This window comes from Chaetodon trifascialis, chromosome 11 (assembly GCF_039877785.1).
Source record: "Chaetodon trifascialis isolate fChaTrf1 chromosome 11, fChaTrf1.hap1, whole genome shotgun sequence".
NCBI classification, from domain to species: Eukaryota; Metazoa; Chordata; class Actinopteri; order Chaetodontiformes; family Chaetodontidae; genus Chaetodon; species Chaetodon trifascialis.
In genome coordinates, this window is record NC_092066.1 from 10,478,151 (window position 1) to 10,497,781 (window position 19,631).

Here is a 19,631-nt window from a genome sequence, read left to right on the forward strand (position 1 = left end):
TGTATCACTGAATGATTATACAATATCTTGCTGTCTCCCCATCACTCCTGCACCAGGTGAGAGGGCATTATCACAGTGTTGCTGTTTGTCCCAGTTTCCTTCAAAGTGTCTATTTGTCTTGAACATAATTACCTACTGTGAGTTTGGCTCACCCACCCCTGCTGGTATGAATGAAATAAGCAAATAGATCTCTTAAATTAATTTTCATTCTGCAGATTTTTAAATAAGCAGAGTAATTCCACTGTAGCGTAATGCTGATACAGGAAATGTTGGCAGGAATTCACAGGAAGTGGTATCAAATGAGACGCAAAGGGAATTCCATTCTTATGAATACATTTTATGTCAGATTCAAGAGAGTGGATCACACACGGGGGGTTTTCTTCAAATTGCCAATACGTAAAGTCAAGTCAAGGATCCCGCTGACACTTTATACTGGGTACTCACTACAGAATTCTATTTACAGTTCCATTCCCAATATTTCAATCTTCACTAGACAAGTGCACCGCTGACCACTTAGGCCTCGTAACCAACTACCCCTCCTCCAACCCAGAGACCCCCAGAGAGCCCCCATCTCTGCACATGGTTCACTGATCACTCATGTCTCCACAGGCACGACAGAGTGGCTTTGTTCATCCACAGGTGGGGGTGGGGACACAGTCTGCACACCTCAAAACACTCACCCTGTATCTCCCTTCCCCCAAACCACACTCACACACACAGGATTTACAACTTATCATCAGAAAACACTTGAACTGATTGTGTGCTTGCATGTGTGTTTAGTTTGGGGCGGAGCTTCAGCTTTCTAGATTTCATTTAAGGAGCAAACACTCAGGCAGGTAGCAACAGGCGCCGAGTCCCACCCAGGGCATTGAACACCTAACTTCACTCGGGCTGATTGGCACACCCACATTCCTGATGCCTGACTGACTGAGTGACTGCAGTGGAATAAATGGACAAACAGCACCTGACACTCTACCACAGGAATAGGTATCCTTGGTAACAAGTCATGTGAGAATACAAATAGACTGTTGGCTCAACAAGGTTGACCTCAGGACCCATTACAAGCATGAGAATGAACTATGTGCTTTGCTGGTTCAAAGGTTGCCTTAATGAGAATGAAAACAGGATATCTGTGACCTGACCTTAGTTGAATGCATTAAGTTGTCACGGACGACTAATTAGGTCTCCATATGAAGGTGTGGAATTGGAGTTTGACATACAAAAAGTACAAAATCACAGCTATTAATTCAGATAGTTACAAATATTTGCCTCTCTCTGCTTGCTCTTCCAGGCAACTGGACAAACTCCAGTGTCAGAGTTAACCTTTAAACACAGTGCTTAAGTCGTCTTCTCTTCTCCCCATCATTATAGCATGTAAGCCCTCTTAATTTAGCCCTGCTAGGCTGCCAAACGCATCCCCATTACAGCCACTAACTGCTTTAATGCTACTGCTTTAAGCTAAGTCTTCTGTGAGGCCAAGAGACAGCATTATCAAGACGCCCATGTCCTGTATCTGGGTAACACACAGACAGTACTGGGACTGTTATACCACAGTTTCACCACTGTAAAACAAGCCATTATAATGTGTTCTTATCAGTCACTGGTGTTTTACTTACCTATTAATTTACTGAACTTGTAAGGCAAATTAATTGCTGTGTAAGTGCATAAGAAAAGGGCAGTTCACACAAGAAAAACATGGAGAAATTAAGCACCCAAAATAGAAATTCCAAAAGGACTCTGTGAAACCAGATGTTTTTGAATGCCATCCAAACTCACAATTCCCCATGTGTTTTTCATTTGCCTGTCCTCCTAAAAAAAAAAAAAAAGCACTTCCGTGTTTCTCTTGAACTGTAACTTTCTGTGCAGTGAAGGAGGGGCTTTACATGGAGAACTGAGAGGAGAAATAAATTCAGCAATCTTACAGGCCTTACCTTGACCTTTGTCGGAGTCAGTGCCTGCCAGAGTCTCTATGGTGACTGGCTGTGACTTATTACTCTCAGCCAGGGGATACTGGCCAGTGTCTTTGCTCTGAGACAGCTGGGTTTCACATTTGCCACTGCATGGCTGCTCTTTCCTCCTGAAACGGTTGGCTATGAGCTGCCATATGCTTGGTTCTTCCTGAACTGGTTTGGAAGACAGTTTTGTCGGACAGAGGGGTACCTCCATTACCTTGACCTTGCCCTTGCTGTGGTACTGAATGTACTGCATGCCCCCATCCTCAGTCTGCTCACTGGGAGTTGGAAGCATTCTTCCTGTGAGGTAAGAGAAAGGCCGTGGAGGCATTATTGTCTCATCAGACACACTTTTAATCCGAGAGCGCTCCTTTGATTCCGTTTCCGACCCTGAAGCAGCTTTGTCCCATGGCCGGGTCCTCCTGATTCGCAGACTAAGACTCCGTCTTAAGGAACTCAGTGTACTTTTTGGAGCATCAGATTTGCTGGATTTGGGAGAAGATTTTGCATCTCTGTCACTTTCCCTCTCCTTGCTCTTATCTTGGGGTGCTTTGCCAAAAAGCCTCCAACGGAATCCCCCTTTGAGAAAGCTTCCTCCATCACCGCCTGGTTGGCTGCAGCTCTTCTGGCTGTCTATCTCATCATCAGAGCCCCTCTTTCTTAGCTCCAGTACTGTCATACTGACAGGCCTGGGCTTCCAGCTCCTCTGGCGGACCCTGGGGGTCACCTCTGCAGGGACCAAAGGCTGCTGAGCCACGACAGGATTGAGGCCATCCACAGCCCTCAACTCAGCCTTCCTGCTCCTGTACTGCTGCTCGTTTTCAATAATGCCTGGCCTCTTGAAGGGTTGCTGGGTCCGGGACTCCGACAGGACTGGGCCTGGGCCTGCCAGCATGCACACACTCCTGGGCCTCCGGAGCCTTCTTTCTTGATGAGGTTGAGAATCTCTTCGCTGCTTGACTGAGTCGCCATACATGCTCACCGGTTTCCTACCCAGTGGAGCTTCATCCTGGCATGACCTTCGCAACACAGCCCGGGGTAGAGAGCTGTGTCCTGCAACGGTGCCATATTCCCCACAGACAAGCCCTTTAGCATTGACAGTGACAGACTGTAAGGTTGAGCTCCGAATCCGTTGCTCCTGGGTGTCTGGCTGAGTAACTAACTCTGCCACGTCTCTGTCTTGCTGTGAGGAGTTACCTGAGTTCTTAGAGGGTTGTTTCAAAAACCTGTCTGTCTTCATTTTTCCCTCCACCTCTTTCAACTCCTCCTCATTCTCCTCCACAACTACGTCTTCTCTTTGCCTCCCTGTTCTTCCTGTGCGGCTCAGGGAGGGCCACCTGTCCAGCTCCTGCTGTGCCCTGCCCATCCTGGGACTGTTCTCCATTGGCACAATACTAATTATCTCTCCTCCTGGCTGGCAATTCTCCACCAGGGTGTGGGTGACCCGGCCCAGCCCCAGCTCTGACACTGGCACATTTTCCTGTGTTTCTTTCAGGATTACAGAGATGTGGTAAACAGTTTTCCCCTGCTGCTGTTGGACAATAGCTGTGCTCCTTGGGGTCGCATCCACGGTCCCACTGCTAAGGAATAGCATGGCACTTAACTAATACTGATTCACAGATACATCCTAATTCACACACACTGGTACAAGCATGTAGCACAAGCCAGTGCTCACATTCTGCCTGGGAGTTGTTGAGATTCAGCTCATAAAGTCCTTCATTTGAAGACTAAATTCCTATGCCAGGCATAATCCTTCACCTTTGACATGGGAAAAAAAACTTCAAACAAGTTAGAGCAAAGCTTTGCTGCCACCTGCATCCTCTGGCTCCTTTCCTCAGCAAGACTCACACAGGCATTTAGATGGTAGCTGCTTTCTCCCCAAACTCTGTTCTACCTGTCCAGCACAGACAGATGAACAAAAGAAAAAATCCGCTGCTTGTTTTGCAATAAAATCATATCTGTAATAGCTGCAAAAGTTGCATTTAAAAAAAACACTGAATCATCTTTCCTCTTTGGCAAGTTACGAACTGTGAGCAATCCTTGTTGTTGGCGGTGCAGACAAACCCCTTAATCTCTGAGCTCTTGCCATGCAGAGCATGAGGGAGTGAGTCTCTGTTTGAACTTTCAGCTGCCTTCCAACCCCCGGGACACATGGAAAACAAGGAGTGGATCCCACAGGCATTAAACACGCCCTCCCGATTTCTCTCGAGCTGCCAGTGGCCCCCAGAGACATAAACAGACAACAGTGAACATGAGATTGAGAGAAGACTGTTGATTACAGCAGCGTGTAATCAGCTCAAAGATTACCAGCCATGAATGGACACTTTGTGTCCTTCTGACCAATTGCAAAGCACAAAAAGGGGGATACTTTCTCATTTTTAACAGGGGAAGAGACAAACATCAAGTCCTTTTTTGAATAATCCACTTCTTTGTGACCACCAACTTCCATTAAATTGTAAAGGTCTAGCATAGCTAAACTGCTTAGGTTGTACACAGTTTGTTCAGATATCTTTTGATAGGGAAAAACACACAAATTTTATTTTTTTTTAAAAAAGCATCCCCACAGGACCAACAAGACCAAGAATAAAAACCTGTGTTGGTAACATGACGTATCCACTCAACTACACACCACACTGGCTCCCACTACACAGCCTACACACAGTGGGAGAGCGTAAGCTTAATGGACCAAACATCCCTTACATTTTCCTGTTCCATTTCCTTGTTTTCAGAGGTGTGCTGCTCTACGATGTATAAATGAACTGAAATGGAGCCATCACATATAGGGCCATATACTATGAAGAATCATACGAATCAAGCCAGATTTTCCCTGCTCAACTCTGCAGCACTCTGGTTACAGTGCTGTTAGGACTGGAACACTGCCCCTTTGTGGTCAAAAAAAGAAAAATGCCGGTTGGAAGGAAAACTAGGGTGAATTTTCCATGAGGTTACATTGATTTCTGTTTATTCAAGATTGGTATAATTGGCCTGACCAGTGTTTTTGAAACAAGATCCAGACAACCTTTATAATTAGATATTATATTTAAACCTCTCATGACATTATGTCCTATATCACATACAAACCCAGAAAAGGGTGCATGACCAGAGTTTAGCATTACAGCTTATGGGGGATTTTGGAAGATAAAACTGTAGAACAAAATGGCTATAACCAACCATTCGCTTTGCGTCACTGTGGGAAATCCAGTATAACCATGACTGTGTCACTTTGGAAAATCCAGTACAACCATGAAGCTGGAAGCTGCAGTTCACGCATCACAGCAGCCTTGTGTGTAGTTGAAATAACAACCTCTTTCTTCATAAAAACACCTTAAGGCTTCCTAATAGCTGAAACGCTGATAATTTTCCTCAGGCTGAAGGAAAAACATGCTCCAAAAATACATTAGTGTAAGCTCATCTGAATCAAGGCCTTTGTCATTTCATACTGTTTGCAGGACGTGTGATATCGGAGGTGTTTCTTGGTGCATTTTTTCCTTTTGTGCTCTTATCAGCAGCCCGAGTGGTGTTAGAATGAAAACAATTGAAAACATTTACAGTATTGTTCCAGAAAACCCAGTGCTTTACTTTTTAGCACGTACTGAAACCACACATAATCATGCACAATCAGGAAAATCTTGACATTTCTCATAAGAGAGAGTACTGAGTATTACCAGTAAAACGTCAAGATGCTTCGACAGTGCAGTTAAGTCTCATGTTAAGCTGTCAAAGCTCACTGCGCTGGCCTTTACCTGGGTCTAGGAAGCAGGGGTTAGGAATCATCTGAGGCTCATCATCAAGCAAACAGTCTTCTTCGTTCCATTGGGTCTTGCGGTGTCGAGCTTGTCTACGACTACCAAAGCACATCAACATGATCTACCTGTCACCTCAAAGGGAGGTCTCCATGACTTATGATATAACCATTCCAAAAAACATCCAGGCCCCTGAAATATTACGTGTCAATCGGACTTGTTGATCATCTTCTCATTGTCCTCTCCTCATGGGTTTCGTCATCTTTTGCTTCTACACCAGGCATTGTTGTGAAAATCTCTCTGCAGCTCAATTCTCAGTCCCAGCATGTTGGTCCTCGGTCACTTCTGTCCCACAAAATCTCTCGTGTCAGTTGCATCATGCTGTGGCCGTGATGTGTCTTCCATGCAGTCCTGATAATGTGGTTACCAGCAGAAACCCGACTGATTACTGGACAGTCTGAGGAAGTGGCCCAGAGAGGCCATGTGTCATGGTTCACTTGGGAGCGGTTTCCTCCGGGTAATTCCTCATGCAGGTGTTTGTTAACAGGGTCCCACATAGGAAACACTGATAGGATTAAAGTTAATCCACTGTCCTGTTGTCTTTGTTGCGGTTCGGTCCAGAGGAAACCTGCACTCTGGTAAATCCTGGGATTTCAAAGTGCTGACGAGGTAACAGAGCTTCTCTTGTGTGCCCCTCTCTCCTCCCCGGTCTCACAGCTAAATGTTTCTGCCTCTTGTAACCGTATCTTTAAGGCAGCTGGGAGGGTTATTCAGAAAAACTGGATTAGCATGTTTTGAGGTTCCTGAATTACCCTCCGCCCCTGTATCTCTCTCTGTGTGCGAGTACACATCTGTCTGATTGTGAGTAGATGTCATACTAAGTGTGCTGGCCATTTATCTCTTCATCTGTGAGCGTCATTTTAAAAAATGTGAGTGTACTGTTGTTGTTTTGCCAACATGGGTCTGACCTATGTCCTTAGGCCTTTGGCTACATTCAAAGTCTGTACCAACACAAAGGTTTTCTTGTTATCGTGAGCCCTTTTTAAACAGAGATCCAGCAACACTGCCGTTAAGAAAATCTGTCATTATGTCAGCTTTGTTTTTTTTACACAGAACCAAACAACGGCACCATAATGCTGCCCCAGTGTGTGATTTTAGATAACATGCCGGCATTCCAGAAGAAGAACAGGTGTGGCAGGTAATAGCAGGAGCCAGAGCATAGGCATCTAGTGGCTTCTGCTCCCTCATTTTACAACCCTGATTCCAAAAAAGTTGGGACACTATGCAAAACATAAATAAAAACAGAATGCAATCATTTGCAGATGAACTGTGTTTACTGACAACAGCTTTACAAAGTGTTCCATGTAGTCCATGTAGTTATGTCCTTTATACAATCATGTGTTCACAAAGTGGTGAACGTCACTCCATCCTCGCCTGTGAATGACTGAGCCTTTCCAGGATGCCCCTTTCATACCCAATCATGAAACTATCACCTGTTACCTGTGGAATGTTCCAAAAAAAAAGGTTGAAGTTGATGAGGTCAAATATTAAACATATTGTCTCTGTACTGTTTTCACTTGAGTATTTTATGCAACGTCCCAACTTTTTTGGAATCAGGGTTGTACACTGTTGATTTGGCTCTGTTACTACCTCCACTGTGGGCTTACCAAAAGAAAAAAATGCCCCCTATTCCATGTTTGTACATTCTGAAGAGCGAGGCGGAATAAAGGCTCAAAATTGCCGTCTTTAACAAGCTGCATAAAAGGGGCTATTGTCACCTCCATCAGCAATCTTTCTTTGTCAGTAAATGCCATAAACATAATGATACTGAAATGGATTTTGTTGAATATCCCAAAAGCCCCATCTACTGTTCCAGCATTTTAGAAACACAGCTTTACTTTGTAAATGCACTGCACATACATACAGTACACTTTAAATAAATTAGAATATAAGAGGGGAAATTTCTGTTTTGTTATCTGATGGTAAATAACATCCATTTAATTCAGACCAGGTACAGTTATAATGGAAAAACCCATTATGGTCTCTAATTAAATTGTCTGTATTTTTTCCACATCTTCTTAATTGAATTCAATTAGGGCTCATTTTATTCAACAGCGTTTGCATTTTCAGTTGAGGTAATTTGACACAATATACTTGTCGCTTCCAGAGGGTGGCAGTCACATCACTGTCACATCACTGGGGAACGGCATACTGATTTAAATATTGCATTTTAAATGGATTTTCAAAGGCAAAACACTCTCGTCAGAACGTTATTGTCAAAGTTTGAGCCAACTTTTGAAATTCAACAACCTCACTTGGATGTCTCCATTCTGCAGTCACCTACTGTCAGCTTGTAGATAGTGAGTGGCTGAACTGGGAATGGTTTTCACAGCATCATCAATTCCCTTCAAGGCTTAAGACATTTCTGGGGTTGTGACATCTTTTGAACGCCTATTAGCAGGAACCACAGGACAGATACATTTGAGCAGCAGACGTGACAGACGGGCCGCACTGGTCTATTTATATAAGGACACAGACACTGCGCGACAGACCCTGGTGTTGTCTAGCAGGTAGCATGATGCATCTGAGCCATATGAGTAAAGCTTACTAACCTCTCGGCAGCAATAGAACATGAGTCAGTGTGAGGAAGACAGCTGTGCAGACATGTACACACTTCCATGAGGACAGTTTGCTTCCTCTGGCAAACAGGGTGACAGGAACAGTCGATGAAGGCGGTTCCCTGACTTAAGATAATGAGCAATAGGCTGGAAGATGGTTGTAATCAAACACTGCCTAATTTTTTTTGGGTCAGTATGTTGTTGCTGACCTCATTCACACATACACCACAGCAGCACGACTCACACCTGACGAGCATCCAGCATTCTCCAGGAACGTGTAGAAAGAGACAAAACGTTGTCTACTCTCTGAAAGCTCAAACACACCCGTGTCATCTGCAGAACTCAGAGGTGTTTGGTGAGAGCTTTGCATGACAAATCAGTGTCAAAGCTTGCGGCAGTGACTCACATGGTTTAATGAGAACAAAAATGTTCACGACTTTTCATAGGTATTGATGTCATGCTTTTAAATATAGCCTCATGTGAACATGCGAATGTAAATGAACAAATTGCACTGGGAGGCCAACATGTAATAAGTGGAGGAAATTATCCAGAGCTATCAGAAGAAGTCCTTGATTGAAGAGACGTCTGACCTCACTGGACAGAGTCATAGTGATTAGCATCCTCACAGACCAGGCACATGAGCTCTGAATTGCTAATTGACCCTGTATGAGATTCTGCCTGAGGCTTCAACTATGTCAAATGACTCCTGATGCCATCTTCTGGATTTTAATTTTAGCTAGTTGAGAGCACAAAATGCTGGGAAAATGTTGAGACTTAGTTCAAGTTAATGCAAGAAAGAAGAAATCAAAATTCTCAGAGCATTTCTAGAAACACCATGCAGACATAGATTTGGGGTTTACGGCTTAAAATTATTATCATGTTAATTACATATCTCAAAGGCCAAAAAATAGTAAGTTGTACTAGAGCTGGTAGATCATGTTTCAAAATATTCTGAATTAAAGTATGAGCAGTTAAGCTTGTTATGCTGCATGTTACTTTGTTTTCAATTAAGACGAACGTGACATGACTGGGTGTTGAAGTTTGCTGGGGGGCCGCTCATCAAAGCATTTGGAAAAGCTTGTACCAAACATGCTAAAATAAGAAAAATTAAGTCGGTCCGTGACTCCATGAAGGTCAGGCACAGTGATACAGCAATGTTAAGCTGCTATGAAATGTTATCAATATGGTGGCTTATAGGATATTACACACAGCACATACAAAGCATGTACAGTAAAGCACTATGTCCACAACAACTCCCTTTTCACCATATTGTGCACTACATTTACAGTCCACCATTGACTGTCTGAAATCTGTGTGTGCAAATATATCCACAGTGGAACAACTAACAATCCCACAATGCAATGCTTCAGATTTTATAGATGCAAAAAAAAACAGTTGGCAGGGATGATACAAAATAATAAGACCAAAATCTGAATTTACTGCTCACTATTGAGTGTCTATTAGATAGGGAGCAATGAATGAGTGAACAACTGAGTGATATCAGACACAGTCACATCCAAAACAACAGTACAATAAATATTATAGCTGCAGAAACAACATGTGTTTTCATTTATAGTGAAGTTATTCTGTTCGATGTTTTGTAATAATCAAAGTTTAAAATTCTGGGACCGTGACCACATTAAGCGCTTCTTATGTCTATGCTACATTTCCACACTCACATAATTTACCACAATGTGATGAAGTTTCATAACACCCAGGTATTCCCTGACTGATCGTACCGCTGTGGCAACCCAGCCAGGGAAAAAATAACTGAAATTAAAAATCTGTCACTACATCTTAAGGAGAAAAAGGGGGAATAAATTATCACAGTTAATTATAAGTGTGGGCTGCCACATGGGAGTCCCTCTGAAACACTGATGTTTTCCTGGGTGTGACTGTTCAGCTCTCTGTGGCGCAATTAAAACTTGATGTGCCCCCCCCCCCAAAAAAACAAAAAAAAAAAACCAAAACAAAACCAAAGTGGACTGTCAGACAGCAAATTCCCCCCAAAAATCTGAATGGTCACCCTTAATATTAAGGTTAGCATATTCACCATTAACTAGTTGCTTATTAGCATACATATTAGTACCATACTGGCTCTACATTAGTCATTATAAAGCACTTATTGATGCCTTATTCTGGCATTAGGGTTAGGTTATTAAGATCACATAGAATAACTTCCTTATTTACAATCAATAAGCAGCAATTTGTTAATTGAGAGAGAACTCTTACTGAATGGCCCGGGAGAATATGGTCATGCACAATAAGGCATTTATAAATGCTTCATAATGACTAATAAAGGGCCAATATGCTACTAATAAGCATGATGATGAGCAACTAGTTAATGGCTAGTATGTATACCTTAATATAAAGTGTTAATGATAAGAATTCTAATTTGATAAATAAGCATACACAGCAGTTGTTGTTCAAGCTGAAAAATTAAATGTGGTGTTTCTCCCCCATATTAATGTACAACAGCATTTATTCCCAAATTCCACAATGAGAATCGCTTGGAGACATAATGTAAACAACCAGCAGTTTGGATGCAGTGTGAGCCAATATATGCATGCAGGAGTACATGTACCGGTATACCCGAAAACACACAGTGAAAATATGCAAACATGTGCCTTTGAGTCCCCCACACCCAGGCAGTTTTACACAGCAGCAGCGGTTAGACAATGACCTACCAATTTTCAAAAAGACATACATTTACCAGACCCCTTTCACCCTCCCCTTTCTGCATCGACGCTGAATTCATGTCTGCAACTGAACAAATGGGGAGAATCATACACAGAGACAGAAGGGCTACAGACGGCAAGGAAAGTTTATGATAATTATGCTTGCAGTAGAGGTATTCAGCGTGGGTGTAGAGCTTTTTAAAATTCAGCTGCACTAGCGATGAGCATACGTCACCATTGCTCCACTGCAGAGAAAATGATAGGTTCGAGGACGTCTGTGGGAGGTTGTGAAAAAATTCCAGACGCTTCTGTCTCTAAAATTCAGGTTTTGAGAGAGAGCAGTGCATTGGTATAGCGTGTGTGAGAGAAAGACAGAACATATGAGATTGAATGGGAGAGAGACAGTGTGTATTAGCTGTGTACCCTAAGTTGCATATGCAGCATGAAGCCTGCTTGATAAATGCTTGACATCTAAGACGCTCTCTCTCTCTCTCTGCTAATATTCCTGTTTCCTCTGACAGAAAATAAGACTAAAAGTGCCAAGGATCAGCGTTTGTTTGCTGCTCGTTTGTGTTTGTACCTGCAACTGCACTGTGCACGCATGGGTGGATGAATAGGTGGGAGTCTTGACTTTTTGACTACTGATTCCTGCAACCATCACTACCACCCTGCCAGCCAGTACGTTACTACTCCTTCAATATGTCAAATTAAGAAATTCAAGGTGCAAAAATACTGGATGCAGACCTGGCGAGGGAGAATGGAACAACTGAAAACAGAAAAGGTCAGTGTGGATTTCAGTCTCCGGGAATGGGCAGGGAAACACGGAGGCATGTACTGGTTTGTAGAAGATGACAAAATGACCAGCGAGAGAACGTAGGAGGAAGCTGCAGAGAGATGCACAGTTTTTGCAGGCAGGTTTGTGTGGGCTGGTGGCTCCCAGTCCTCCTCCTCCTCTACACATTAGTTTGCAAACCCTCGCTTACTTCTGGTGTCATCTTTCAAAACTTGCCTCCAAATTCACTTTTATGCAATCGCTTTGATGTGCTGCGTTCTGCAATTTGGATTATAGTGCAGAAGAAGTGGTAATATCACTGTTATTTTTGGCATTATTACACAAGAACACCGAGAGACATCCTGAGAGATCATCATCAGGGAGCAGGGATGAGATATGCTTGATTTTAGTGAATCAATTCCCTGAAAATAATGACCAGTGATAGCTACAGTTTGCTATAATGTGAAGCAGGAGGGCAGAGGTAGAGCATTTTATGGGGTGCAATTTAAACTGAAAGAAATCCCATTAATCAGGCTTCTGTATCACTCAGGAGGAGAACCTTGAGTGCTGAGAGGAGTAACTGCAGCTTTGCGTATGTCGCTATCTTGCTCACCTATATCTACACCCCTCAAGCAATCATGCTAGCTGAATCATATTCGTCCTCCAATTTCCTTCTTTTAATGGCAGCATGTAATCTGTCATGCATCATCTGGCCTTCAGCTGCATTCTTGCATCTCACCGCCATCCTGTTCTGACACTCCTGCAGTTGTTAAAATAAAGGGAACTGCCAATCACAACACCAGTGGAACACTTCATTTTGCTAAAACATGGAGAAGATACTTCAACTATTAAGCTAACTTAAGCTTTGATCTGATTTTTATGCACAATTGCTGCCCTTCATTGGGTAATAATCACGCTCTTGAGATGAAAGTCAGAACATAAACCGCCATCATCGGTTCTTTCTGCGGTTTGCACGCCACACAAGTCTTCTTAATTTTTACAGGTGAAGCAAGAAATCGACAGAATATTGCCTGATTCTGTTCGGTCTTCTACTTTTCACTCCTTTCAAGGTTTTTCTTTGCGTGCTGTTCCAAAAAGAGGGCCAAGAATAGCGACACATTTGGGCACAAGCTCCCATGTAATTTCCCACGCCTTTTGTCTCCGTTCCTGTGCCGCCCATGCATGCTGAGACAATAAGCTGGGAGCTTCGTTATGAAGCTGACAACACCATTTTACAAAGACTTCAGGAGGAATACCGTCATTCCTACCAATGCCCCCCTGCCAGTGCTAATAACACGCAAACCTATGGAGCAGCTGCTGACTGATCTAACACAGGAGTACTTATTTGTTACTATCAAGCCGATACAGTTCATGAACCTCAGGTTTACAAAATAAAGACTCTGTGTGGAAAGATTCAGTGTTCCTCCCTTGATATTCTGCCATTTGTGTGCTGCAAACAGTTATGCAATCAGTTTTCAACAGATAATGGCTCCAGGATAGTGACGCATCATCGATTCTGCATTCAATGTGGGATTAATTGTTGTTATGTTCATTTAACTAGCATATCTGTGACTGATGAAAATCTCAAATCCTCAGCCTGCGAAATAGCTCTGAGAGATTTAGTTCCACAGGTGACTGACAATGAAGTCACGCTCCACCAGTTCAAGTTAAATGGCACCCAGCAAGACGGGCACCGTGGTAACATGGTTACTAACAATTAGCATGATATGTAGAGAGTGAAGGGCACAAAGGGGAAGACAGTGAGGTAAACCTTCACAAAAAGAAATCTATTTACTTACAATATCTCGACATCAAACACACCACATTGAAGATCCCTCCCTGTAGCTTGCACAGGACTGAAATCTCCCCGATGCCTCAAAAGTGGGGCTTTAGCGTGAAATTGAATAACTTTAAATTCATTTTATAGTAAACGGTGAGAACCTTGATCAGAAATGACATGCCATCAGTATTCTGGATGAGAACATGTCCTCAGTCAGACAGCCAGACACAGAGGCTTAGTTACGGCTGAGTCGCTGTCTACAGTGGCTGAATGACAGAGGCGCTAAGGCTGGAGAGGCCAGCCCAAACATCTGTATCCTAATTGGTGAAGTTTCATGACAGCTCTATTTGTCAAAGTCAACGTGGAGCACCTACATTACACACTCCTCGTGACATTTTTAGGTGCCCTTAACATAATGACATATCATTCTGTCCCTGCCAGGCACATTGGAGGAGGAAACATTTCATCATACACGTTGTTTCAGTCCAGTAGGATGTGGGCATGAGCAGCAGGTTGAGGTGAACCAGAAAACCTGGATGTGATTAAACTGGACGTGGAGACACTGAGTGATGGTGCCCGACTAGTATTTCCTGCAATTTGGCTTTTGAGAAATGAGGCCTGCTGGAGGGCTTTTGTTATAATGGCAACCAAGTCTGAAAGTGGCAGCACGGAGATGGACGAGCTGGGATCTTATGAAACAAACAGCTTCACATACTCGCAAACAGTAAAAGAAACTCAAGCTCTTCATTGACATTTTCCATTAAATGTGAGAATCTCAAAACTGCTGATCAGAAGATCTGACTCTTCGCAGGGCACCACGTTGTGCTGAATTCGCAGTTGCACTGACTCCAACTGATATTTCACTGCAGAGTCTTTGTCAGGTTTTGACACTGACAAGTGAAAGCGGTAAAAACATTAAACAGAACTATGGGCTATCAAACCCTCCTTCAAAAAACTGTGTCTTTGCAATCCAAAAAAGGCAAAGCAGACTAAAACTGCGCAGACCCATTTTTGTAAGTCTGAGGAAACATGACGGCTAAAAGGCCTGTGTGAGACGTCATGTGAAGAGATAAGTGCTATGTTTCAACCTGAAGGGAAAGAGGGAAAAAGTAAAATGTACTTTGAATTTGTATTAACTGATATCCATCGAAACTCGTTTCCTTGAGAACTGGAGAGATCAACTCGTTCAGACTTACATCCAGCCTGGAGATTGAATTCCTCCAAATGCTGACAAACCATCTTTAATAGACAAAGGGGAGTTCTCCCTCCCGGAAGTGTCAAAAATCTAGTCAGTTTAATGGGGCCACATATCTGCTGTACCAAAGAGATTCATTTAATAACTTCTGCAGCTCTGTGGCGAGTGCCCAAGCAGGCAGCTGCCACACAAGTACAGTTAAGACCTTGAAGCAAACATCCATGGGAATGATGCAGTCATCATCTCTGCACTTTCAGTGATGAAATGTCAGATTTCTATGCACCACTGAAGGAGAAAAATGCTGATGTTAGGCTTAGGCTGCACTAATTTCAGTAACTGAGCAATATGTTGAACATTTCAGCACCTCTCCACCTGAAACAAATCATTGGCAGCAGAGAAAATGACGTCCAAATTGCAATAAATGGGTACTTAATGAGCAACAGCAAAATATGCAGCCCTCGAGGCCTCTTGAACACACTTTATGGCAAGAATCTTGTATGCAGAGCATGTACAGTGCGCATTATTATTCAGAATTACTGCCTCATTGAGATCTGAAGTGTCATAACCTCCTACACCTCCAGTCCATGCTAACTTTTCAGCAATTGATTTCCCCCCTGCCACTGAGGTTGCGTTTGAATATGATGCATGCGCGCACACACACACACACACACACACACACACACGCACGCACACACACTCCACATGCACCCCCATTCTTCCCTTGTGTAATCCAATGTGAAATAAGCTGCCTAATGAGCTGAGGATTTCAGTTTGGGCCACTGGAAAACAATCCTTAGCAGCAGAAATGACACAAGAACGTGATCTCCTCCAGGTTTTCCTCCTCCTCCTCCTCCTCCTCCTCCCCCCTTCTGCGTCGTCTTAATCCTTAACTCGATCCTATCCGCCCACAACCCCCTCCACCCTCCCCGTGCTCGCTGAACACTGCATCAGCAGCCTCCCCAGGAGAAGGGAGACCTGTTCTTTAACTAGACCGTTACGGATAAGTGCCACTTCAAAAACCGCAAAGATGCACCGGCTTCATCTGCACCCACACCTTCTGGGAAGATGTGATTCTATAATGTGATTCTCTGTTACGTAACCCTGAGTGATAAATAACTGCAGACACTCCAAGATTGATGAAATCCAGGGGAAGCCCCCCCACACTGCCTGATCTACAGTACTAGGAGGAGATGATGGTTCTGCTATTTTTACTCGAGGCATCTCCATAGGTAGTATGGTTTCTGAGGTCACATGGCTGCCCACCCCTCGGTGAAACACACTGCTGCAGTGCACTATTTCTGGGATCCTGGCAGGAAGAGACAGGTGTGAGCGCTTGTGAAGGGAAAGACCTGCTGAAAGGTGCTATAACACTCCGCTGCTTCGGGGCTGACGGTGGAAAGACACGGCATGGTGCAAAAAATAACCCAACCCTGGCCCCGTTTCACCTGACAGTTGAGAGTCAAGGTCAGTGTTTGAGGCTCAAAAGGTAAAGGCTTGAGTCGCTTGCTGTTGTTTTCCACTGATAGGCCCTTTTGTCTGTACTGAGTGTGAACCGGCTGCATGGCCACTGCTGCTGAATGCCAATGAGATCAGCACAGCAGTGTCAGTTTTGCGCCTCATCACAGTGACAGCTGCAGGATGGCCGACATTATGTCGACATCAGTCTGCCTTTCTCATAACACAAGCCTCATCTATCCAGAGAAACACAGAAGTGGTGCATTCAGAGGGCTGCTAAAGATATTTATGAATGACAATACAAAAGGTATCAGAGGAGACTCTTTATGATAATGGATATCAAAATTGGCATCTTTCAGTGCATTTTGCAGAAGAAATGAATCCAATATCTCAGCTACTCGCTGTCTGAACGCCAACTACATTCTGAGCATAAGAAGGGTGGAGCAGAAATGTGATGACCCCTGGAAAAGAAGCAGTGTCTTCTTGTGAACCCTTGCTGTGACTTGGCCTGTCACTGTTATTATTTAACCGCCGGGTGGCAATTATTTGAGCTGACCACAATCATTTTGCATAAGTCATTTGCATTCACCTGCATAAAACCTGCTGGATAACTAACAACAAACACAAATGTCATATTTCCATCGCTATTTCAATGTCATTTTCCACCGTTTCAGGTTTGACTGCTGCTCTTTTAATGACATCATGTCACTGCTATGGTTCAACGCACATGAGGGGAAAATTAGCGCCACCACCTGTTTATCTCGAGTGGTTTCACTTTGCATAATGGTGGTGCATGGAAATGCACATTACCTTGCATTTGGGTTAAAATTTGAGCTACATACGGATGGAAACCTGGCTAATGCTAGAAATATTGTAATAAAAAGAAAATGAATTAGGTCTGTGTCCATCGGCTGGCTAAGGGAAAGAAACAATCAATCAAAATTATTTCTGACAATTAATTTTCAACTAAAATTCTTAATCGTGACAGCACTAGTTGTGACCAGTTCAACCAAAGAGTCATTTGTTACAGATTATTAAAATTCACTGGAAAAAAAAAGCAAAGATTGTAAGACAGTCCTTTGATTTTGATCATCTCCAGACCCCTCCGAGTTATCCTGCGACCCCTCTTCTCTCATTTAGAAACTTAAAAGCATCGGCTAAATGAGCCCCATTTAAAGTGGAGAGGCAAGCAAATGCATAAAGGTCTGATTTTAAGAGAGGATTAGATTATGTGACCAAATCAGGATAATCTAAATGAGGCACGGCCAAAATAAAAAGTTTGGTTTTGGGGCCATTTTGGGAAATGATGTAACAGGAAACAAACAAAATGAAAACTGAATGGGCTCCACTCAAATGACTATAAACAGAGGCATAACAGGTTTTCCCAAGGACTCTAACAAACAAGTCTATGTCCTTTGATGTTCCTCCTTTGTGTTGGTATGCAGTTAGAAGCACTGTAGACTACCTAATGCACTGGGTGCCACTGAACAGGATCAAACAGATGATGAAGTGCCTGAAAGCTAATAAAACTGCTTCAGTGAAATTGAAAACAAGTGTAAACGGGGTCATTTCTAAACAATTACTGCAACTAAAGGACAAGACTGATACCATCTCTTTAGTGGAGGATGTTCATTTCATTCTGACTGCAGCATATTTCATTATCAGCTCACCATCGCCTGAACATCCACATGCATGTATTCAGGTGACATCACTGCTTTAATCTTGCACTGACATCAAGTGATCTCTCACCTAACGTGTGGTGGAAGACAAAGCCTGTCCAAGTTTCTGTCAAAGTGAGTGATTATTTCAAGGCTCATCATCTTCACCTGATATATTACAACACAGAGGTGATCGGGTAAAATCAAAATTGATTTCATTCTAATGTATAAATTAAAGGAGTGATGAGCTGGCGGGCTCAAAGTTCTCCAACAGCCGGATATGAATTCGCTCCTGACTGAAGATGCTGGAGACGGTGAGTCTGTCGGTAATGGAAATGGTCTTTTACAGTCCACCGCAGCTACAAATAAAAGTTATTCGATTCAAGACTTTTAGAAAGGTATAAAAGTATGTAGTCATAATTTACTGTAAACGAAAACCCAGCGGGATAAAGTGTGTGAGACAAACAAGAAGAAAAAAAAATTTAGGTGAACCAAGTGATTGTGTATAGTGTCAATCCTGATAGTAATTTCCTGCTACTCAAATGGCAAATTAACTTCTCGTGTAAACTGCGTAAGGAGGTAAATACATGTTTGCTCATGAAATACTTGACAGATAAGCAGCTGCTCTCGGGATTCAGTCTGATTTGCGCTGGCTTTCACTTTCTCAGCGCTAAGCAGACTTCGCTTTGAAAGCACACACTGAAAAAGTCATGACACATGCACATTTGGTATGAAACAAACGCCACTGGGAATGCATAACTTCCAGCCAGGCCACACTTGCTAGGATCCTGTGGGGCACGGGCCGTGAATGAACGCTCTGGACTATTCAAATGTCTGTTCTAATAATACAAAAAATGTGGGAGAAGGATTGCTAATTATCCTCTTCACATGCAAATAGCTGCCCGCTCTGCTGTAATCCTGTTGGTGTCTCCATATCTCCTAACGGTCCAGCAATGACTCACGCTGCAATGGATCTAAGGCCTAAAGAAACATGCATCCCTCCATCAAGGTGTTCATGAGCAATATCAGCAGGTGCCTGTTAGCATTTCAAAGCAACATGGCTGATGTAAAGACCATCAGAAGTGCAGCCTAAGTGTTAGATTTGGTTCCATCTGCTGTTCTTTTAATTGATTTATGGCCTCTGCTATTGTGCATTACCAATTCTCAATGAGTAGGGGCGTCTATTCCAGAGCCTACTTACTGGGTACTGATCTGATACCAGTGTTCAATTAGTAAGCCTCGCTATATGGAGACTGGGATCATTTGTAAGGCAACAGGAGGCTTCAGAAATAAATATATACATATAAATATACTGAATTGTTATTGATTGAAACAATGGTGTCAGTCCATCATTAGCAATACCCCACCTAGCTATCAGTAGTAGAGTCTATGTATTGGTATCGGTGTATCTCTATCAGTGACCATCTGTGTCATCAAACACACAGTAGCTGGAGGCAAAGTCACAAAACTGAGACATCTGTAGTGATCATTATCTTGTCTTCCCGGAAAGTGTGACTGAAATAGCAGCACAGCAGAGAAAAACTGGTGTAAGAATGTAAGAAAAGGACATCTTTAATTAAATATACAGGTCACTTGGGTGGAGACTGCCTGGGTCCAGTCAACCAAAGGCACAGAGTAAATGAGAAATATGGCCAAGTCAAGTGATAAGGACGGAGTTATTCTGAGACACTGGCCTTAAAATAGACCCCCAGATTCACAGATAATATCCAAAGCATAAAGCATCTGTACACAGCCCCTGGAGAAGGGACAGCTGCAGAGA

The 19,631-nt window shown here is 43.1% G+C and overlaps 1 protein-coding gene across 4 annotated transcripts in view; it reads right to left on the reverse strand.

Moving 5' to 3' along the window:
- Positions 1-19,631, reverse strand: part of agap3 (ArfGAP with GTPase domain, ankyrin repeat and PH domain 3) — a 113,980-nt gene that overhangs the window by 66,058 nt on the left and 28,291 nt on the right. Inside the window, exon 1 of one of the 4 annotated variants that reach the window (XM_070974435.1) lies at positions 5,696-5,929. The exons of 2 other annotated variants lie outside the window; for them this stretch is intronic. In XM_070974435.1, the coding sequence (XP_070830536.1) occupies positions 5,696-5,816 (121 nt within the window). In that variant the 5' untranslated portion in view covers positions 5,817-5,929. Of the gene's footprint in view, positions 1-1,931; positions 3,696-5,695; positions 5,930-19,631 lie in introns of those variants that run through there. One more of the 4 variants, XM_070974432.1, reaches the window with a different exon arrangement.